Here is a 7,776-nt window from a genome sequence, read left to right as displayed (position 1 = left end):
TAAGATCACGAGAGAGAGAGAGAGAGAGAGAGAGAGAGAGAGAGAGAGAGAGAGAGTTGATAGTAGAGAGAGAGAGAGAGACTGTGTGTATGTAGGCCATTAGCTCATAGTAGAGAGAGAGAGAGAGAGAGAGAAAGAGAGAGAGAGAGAGAGAGAGAGAGAGAGAGAGAGAGAGAGAGAGGCTGATTTGGAGGGAAAAAGGTAGGGTAGAGATGGTTTTAGGTGGAAATTGAGTCTAAAAAATGAATTTTATATATGTATATGGGATTGGGTTACAATTTAAATCATGAAAATTCTTAAAAGATGATTTTTTAAACTATTTTTGGTCCCCACCTAGTTTTCAAGAATGATGATGTGGAAAGTGAGGATAATTTGGAGGCATTTAATGAGGGTGATTTGGTGGGGAAAGTGGAGGCAATAAATGGGGGAGAAAAAGATGTCACATTTAAGGGGATAAAGGAGGTTTTGAAGGAAATGGAGGTTGAAAATTAAATTTTTGATATATATATATATATATATATATATATATATATATATATATATAAGGATTTGGGATAAGTTTCAAAGCCAAAAAAATTGTAAAATGAAAAAAAATCACTATTTGGGTATTTCAATGCTCTATCCACTTATGTAGTTGCCTTTGACTTGGTTAACATTGTACTATTCTCTATTTTGATTTTTTTTTGGATAAGTTAACTTCAACACAAAAGTGACCAAATCTTGATCAAATGGAAACCAATTTTGGAAGTCTTTAGCTTGATGGGATGCTTTAAGCAAAGACCTATGCATCCATATCAATGCCTTGACCAAATTTGATTGGCAACAATCCTCTATTTTAACCCCTTTGACCAGTCAACTATTACTATTTGACCAAGTTAATGGTGACAAAATTAATAGCCCTCTCAACATAAACTCAATTGAATTTCACTTGCAATATTATATCTGTTGCCTGCCAAATCTTTGCCCCATCAAAATGTATCCATTGAGAACACTTGGAGATCGATGTAGCACGTTGAAGCTTGCCGATCTCTTGGCCAAGCTCTTCCCGCCCCATTACTCAAGTTTATTTTAATTTGAGAGCAAGGTTTTGGGCCAAGTCTTCACCACCATATAGTACCTAATCCTCCACTGTACCACTTTATCATGGTAGTCATGGCACGGTGAGTTCACGACGCACTCTCCTTGGCATCTTGTCCTTATTGCCAAGGTACCCTCACCACATCTAGATTTCTAGCTATGCAAGAATCAAATGAAAGCTTAGAAATGGATGAGAATAAAGAACACGTACCAATGGCATTTATAAAACATGCCAAATGATTACAATATCAAGATTCACTAGCCTTATGCCTCCCCTATGGATCTGGTACATATCCCCTCACCATGAGCTCAAAGTAACACATAAAAAGCATTTCAAATAAGAATAGGCATGTGTCATTCCCAACATCATGTTTCAAAATAGCTCAATATACTCCTCTTTCCACATTTATGCATCAATCACGCTAAAATGGAGATATTATTGCCATTTAAATCCCTAATTTTGATGTGGATTCAAATGCAATCTCATATTTGCATGTATGACCATGATGACAACCCCATAAAATCAAGAAAGTGGCATGTAAACTCCATTACGCTTGTTTCTTGATTAAACAAGCTTTCAAATGCATCTAATTGAGCTATATTGATGAAAAATGAACCTTATGATGAAGCGTGATGCCCCTTTTTTCTTTCTTGGTGGAAATTACAAACATGTATGAAATTTAGCCCATAGAAAATGTATTTACCAAGGGCTCACCAATGTCCATAGGTTTGCAAGATCAGAAGCCAACCATGTGAAGAAAGACATTGGGAAGCCTTTTGATCAATTACCATCAATGTACTCACAAGATTCTTCCACACAATCTGCAGTCAAGTTGTGACCATATCATGCTAGAAATTTGCAGGCATCCACCTTCACTAGAGCCTTAGAACCCAAGAACCAATATCTTTTGGATACTACTAAGCTTTAAGCCATACATTGGCTAAGCTAAGATGGACTGAATCGCGCCAGAGGCGGGCGGATTGAATCATGCACGAAAACTGTAGAAATCTGCCTTCGATTGAAGCTTAGATCCCAAGCAAATGTTATATTCTGGCTAATCTAAGCTTTGCTAAGCCCTAAGCCATGCATTGGCTAAGCAAAGAAGACGTGATTAGCTCTTGATGAGTCCCAAAAAATTGCACATCAATGGCAGCCTGGCAGGCAGATTTTGCCACTAAATCTTCCACTGGATCCCTCGTTGTGAAGATCATTCCCTCCCAAGACTAAACCCTAACGTGTGGTAGAGATTTAGCCAAATATTGAAGCCCTAATCACTCCAAGATCAAGCATGAAAAAGGAGGAAAAGTAAAAACGTTTTTGGATTAACACTAATCAAGATCAGTAGATTTTTCCTCAAATTTGGTGATCCTGTGATTTGAAATTAGGAGCGGCTCCCTCAAAATTTGGTCCTCAGTCAACCCATGGCCCCAAAACTTAGGAAAGAGGAATCAAAAAGATCAAAGTCACTCAATCAAGATCACCGTATCCTTCTTCTTGATCTAAAAAATCAAGAAATCCAAAAATTCCTCAAATTTTCTTGAAACTAAGATGAAAGTGGATCAAAGACTCTGCTCTGATACTAATGAAAGAAAGGAACTTCTACATTAGCCTTGGATTATCCTAATTAGTCTCGGATTAGCCTAGATTAGGTTGATTAGTCTAGGTTTAGAGAGGAGAGAGTAACTGACTTGTATATTGATTATTATTAAAAGGTGTCCCAAATGTGGCATATGTGACATATATACATGACTGTACCCCTTTCACACTATCATAAAGGCATGGTCCATTGGCCTTGGGCCCATTATTCAATACGAGACCATTTCACTTTGTTACAAAGCGTACAACCAAGGATGTGATGTTTCGTTAGAAGAGGTCAATGTTAAATCCCTTAACCAAATGGGAGAGATTAGCTATTTTTAGTAAAAAAAATATTATTTTTTGCTTTAAAAAAAGCTTGGAAGGTGAACAAAAGTGACGACCCTAATAGTACAACCATAGAAACTGCTTTTGCCTATATATATCATTTTGGTTGATGTCATATTTTAGTTATTTATCCTTAATAATAATTTAGTATCTCAGCACAAGACATCAATATGTCTTTTGAGAGGTTTGCAAAAAAATTTATATCTTCTGAATGGGAGCGATATTTTAGCAATTCTGTTCTAAAGCATATCTTCATGAATGTGAAAAACCTTAGAAAATTATTAAACTGATAAAAATAACCTTAAATATAATTGTTAAATCTTAACAAGTAGAGATATATCCAACACTATAATCCAAATAAGTTACGATTTACAACGCAGGTTCTTACATGCCATAAAAAAATGATCTCGAGTCATTATAAATTTCTCCTTAACCTTACATAATATTTAAGAGATGAGAGATAGATTTTTAATGATAAATTTATATTAATAATTAATTCAATTAAATTTAATTCAATTAAATTTACTTGTTAGAATCTCTTTTTAGTCAGTGTTGAGTCTTTGACACCCAAAATACGACAATAGTGTGAGCTTATACAGTGATTTACTTTAGTTATATTAATAAATCAATGTCTTCATTTCGATGATCAAGAATACATATCTAAACATTTTAATTTAGTTAGAAAACAAGGTGATTGTCTCAACATATATGAACCCTTGCTTATATTTGAATCATCTAGTGAGAAGAGAAATTTATGAAAATAGTATTTATTATTATATAAAATAACTAGATATTCTATTGAAACTCTTATGAGATATTTAAAAATGCATCAAGCAGTCTCTTATTCTATAGTAATGAATATGGTTCAAAATTTACAAACTTTCGTCTAAAACAAAGTATCTAAAAGGATAGGATAGGTGTAAATGTGAATGGCTCTATCACAAGACTTTAGCTCATGCATGCCTTTGAAAAATCAAGCTACGCAAAAATAAAAGTAAGCATAGCACAAAAATCAAGCTACACAAAAATAAAAGTAAGCATAGCACTTCCTTTTTCATGGGTGTGTGGGGGGTGAGAGAGGGAGGTATGTAAGATAATTTTGTTCATAAATACAACCGCAACTAACTGGTTACTTTTGCTTCTCAAGGCCAGGCGTGAGCAAAGAATCCATGCCACCTCAGCTCTGCCAGAAGAGCCTTGGCCTCGTCCCTGTTGGTGGGCGCAAACCTCGCCCAATGATAACCCCTCATGCTGGGGTGGTCGTAGTGCACCTCCACAAACAGCTCGTCCACGATGCCTGCCATCTCTGCATCCTGCATCCACCTCCTCAAGATCGGCCACTCGCTGCCCTCGATGTCCATCTTCACCACCACAGTGTCGCTGGCCTTCAGCTTCAGCTCCTCCTTCATAAATCTGGTTATGTTGATTGCCTTGTTCTCCTCGTCATCAAAATCACTCACAAATTTGTAGTGCACCTTCACACGATCCAGCATCCACTGAGGATACCCGGGCACCTGCTTCACCATCACGGACCATTGATTCGGAGACGCGTAGTTGGAGTCTTCATTGAAACCCACCGCAGGCTTGCGCAGCACACTCTCATCCACCTCGAAGGCATGCACCTCCGTGAAGTCGCACGGATACATGCGTAGAAACCAGGTTATGCTCGTGGCGAAGGCATTCGCTCCCAAGTCTAGATACACCCTTCTCTCCCTTGTATTCAGATCTGCCCGTGTGGCCAGCAGCCACGGCAGCACGTGCGTCTTGTCCTCCACATCGCTGGCATACTTGAGCGCGAACCCTCGCCGGAAGTTGTTGCCGTCGTCGAGCTTCTCGATCAGATGGCCCTTCACACGGCAGGTGGCGGCCACCCCAACCCACTTTATCTGGCGCCAGGGATCCTGTAGAGCAGGAGAATGGGTGAGGCGAGAACCGAGGTGTCCTGCCAAGGTTTTACAAAACGGAGGCTCTGCGTCTTCTTTGGAGTCGAGGAGTACGTTGGAGGAAAGAGGAGAGCAACGCAGAGATGTTAATCTAACTGAGTGGTTTGCTAGTAAATCGACAACCACATAGCCGGACAGAAGGATGATGAAGGAATAGAGGATCCAAGAGTGGACGATCAGCAGGCCGGCGACACCCATGTTTAAAGTGGATGGTAACGACTCTTGAGACTTGCTAGGAAGTCTGCAGACAGAGACACACAGAGAGAGAGAGAGAGAGAGCGCTCGCCCGCCCGGCTGCCAGTTTAAAGTTCTTGAAAACTACCCCACAACAAGTTCTTGCAAAACATTAGAAAACAATAACAAGCCAAAAAACTTTCCAACTTTTTAGTATGCAAATTCAAACATTTAAGAAAATTTCAAAAGCATGTCCAAAAAACTTTTGAGCTTTCTTTGAAGCACGACCATTATGTGGAAGGAAAAGAGGGACTAGCTATCCATGCTACAAGAAGACAATGTACAATTTAAATTGAATATGAGTACAACATAGTTTTTTTTAAAACACATATACCTTTTAAAAAGCTATAGTTTTTGTGACCAACCACCATCCCCAAGCCCCCCTTATTGATCACTTTTTAGGTGATCACCATATGTAACAGGAAATCTTAGCCAAATTCTCAAGTATATTCCTTTAAATTTTTTGATATATTCTTTTTAAATTTACCCAAATCTAATAAACACTAGTACTTTTTATTGGAAATACACGAACATGAAGAGATCGGGACAGAGTAACTTAGAGAGAGAGAGAAGGAATCGCGGCATTCCAGAGAAGGTATGCGTTTCAGCATCTCCTTCCTTCTTTCCTCTTTTCTCCTCTTCTCATTCTCGACTTTAACTTATATGCTCTTGCTTTTACTAATATGCTCTTGCTTTTGCTTTTTAATTTAGGATATAGGACGTTTAGGGTTTTGTGTTTTTTTTGGCTCTCTATGCATGTTGAGAGCTCTCTATGTATGCATAGATCTCCTAATGCATGCATAGAGATTTTAGGGTTTTGTATTACTTTGTATTAGTTCTTATTCTTATGATTAATTTACTAATTACTTTGTTTAATATTTTGTTTTGCAGCTCTTTCACCAATCTTTCACCATTTCTCTCCTTCAGCTTCGCAAAAAAGAGGTAGACCCTCTTTCGATTTTCCTTGTTTATGCTTTTTTCTACGTATTATTGCACCCCTGTTTTATGGTTTAGGGTTAGTTTAGGGTTCTTGTTGCAAGCTTATACATAGGATTATTGTAAGATCTATGCATAAAACCTATCATAAGCTTGCAATCTCTATGCATAGCCTTCTTGCAAGCTTTATGCATAAGCTCCATTCATAGAGCTTGCGAGCTTGTAAAATCTCTATGCATAGGTTTCTTGAAAGCTTGCATGGACATTGTACATAGAGCTTGCATAGCCTTCTTGTTGAAAGCTCTATGCATAGCCTTCTTGTAAGCTTAATGCATAAGCTCTATGTATAGGCTTTATACATAGAGGTTGTAAGATTATGAAAGCTCTATACATAGGGCTTGTAAGCTTATGCAAGATCTATACATAGAGTTTATGCATAGAGCTATATGAATCTAGCTGAATGCATGAATTAAGATCTATGCATAAAGCTTAATACATAATGTTTTATGTATAAATCTTATGGATGAGCTTTATGCATAAGGCTTCACATGCGTTATGTTTTTATGCATAAAGCTTTTTTTGATGTAGAGTGCCTTGCATGGATGGAGAGCATAAGCTTTTTGAATGTTTATACTCTCTTATACATATAACATATATTTCTTATGCTCTGTTTTTCTATGCATAAGGTATTCTCTTTATTCATAGAGTTTATATATGTTATCAAGGTAAGATCTCTTATCCATGTAAGACAAGATCATGTTTATTACACCATTGGGTGATGGGATTAAGGGTTAGCATAGTGCATAAGGCTTATAGCATAGAGCTTATGCATAAAACATGCATATGGCTTATGCATAGAGCTTATGCATAAGTCTTGCAGCCTTATTATGCAAGCTTATACTTAAGGCTTGCAAGCCTTACTATGCATACGATTGCATAAACCTTATTCATAAAGCTTGCATAAGACTTACGTATAGAGCATTACACATAAGCTTATGTATAGATCATTATGCATAGGCTTTATGCATAAGGCTCTATGCGTTCAGCTTTAGGTGTAGGCTTCTATGCATAGAGCTCAATGTGTAGGCTCTATTTGCAGAATCTATGCATATAGATTTTTGCATAAGGCCTTTATAAATAGCTATTTATGAATAGAGATATCCTCTCTCTCCATCCTTGTTCTAATTACCTTCTTAATTTTGTATGGAGAGAAGATAAGCTAATGTATAAGTTATTTTTAAAATCTCCCTCTCAACGGGTGGGGAAAAGAAGCCCGTTTGACGCTTTTTTAAATATTTTTAAAGTCTCCCTCAACGGCTGGGGAAAAGAAGCCCGTTTGACGCTTTAAATGTTATTTTTAAAATCTCCCTCACGGCTGAGGAAAAGAAGCCCTGTTTTATGGTTTACATAATGCTTTGTGTAATGCATAATGATTTGTATTTAATGAGCTACATATACATGTTATCCTGCTAGATGGAGCCTCTCAATCTTGAAGAGAGAATAGCGTGTCCATGGATGCGATGTAAGTACCAAATCTTTCGAAAACAAAGGATTTGCAACCAGCATATTCATGACGCTGGCATATTTCCAATGGAGCGCTTGCAAAATTTACGGTTTCAATCGTACAACCAAGCAAGTATGCAGTCGCATCTTGATAACATT

The 7,776-nt window shown here is 37.6% G+C and overlaps 1 protein-coding gene across 1 annotated transcript; it reads right to left on the bottom strand.

Moving 5' to 3' along the window:
• Positions 1-4,143: 4,143 nt before the first annotated feature.
• Positions 4,144-5,149, bottom strand: LOC147621811 (uncharacterized). The gene has a single exon (XM_086823612.1). It carries the CDS (start codon positions 5,140-5,142, stop codon positions 4,144-4,146), a length of 999 nt encoding a protein of 332 aa, XP_086679738.1. The 5' UTR covers positions 5,143-5,149.
• Positions 5,150-7,776: the final 2,627 nt, after the last annotated feature.

The sequence above is a fragment of the Cibotium barometz genome, chromosome 29 (assembly GCF_041138505.1).
Source record: "Cibotium barometz isolate CiBa-2024 chromosome 29, ASM4113850v1, whole genome shotgun sequence".
NCBI lineage: Eukaryota > Viridiplantae > Streptophyta > Polypodiopsida > Cyatheales > Cibotiaceae > Cibotium > Cibotium barometz.
Note: the sequence above shows the minus strand (reverse complement) of the source record. Positions and strands in the feature narration are given on the sequence as shown.

Excerpts from the sequence above, each read along its gene's own strand:
- LOC147621811 (XM_086823612.1), bottom strand. The coding sequence starts at position 5,142 with ATGGGTGTCGCCGGCCTGCTGATCGTCCACTCTTGGATCCTCTATTCC.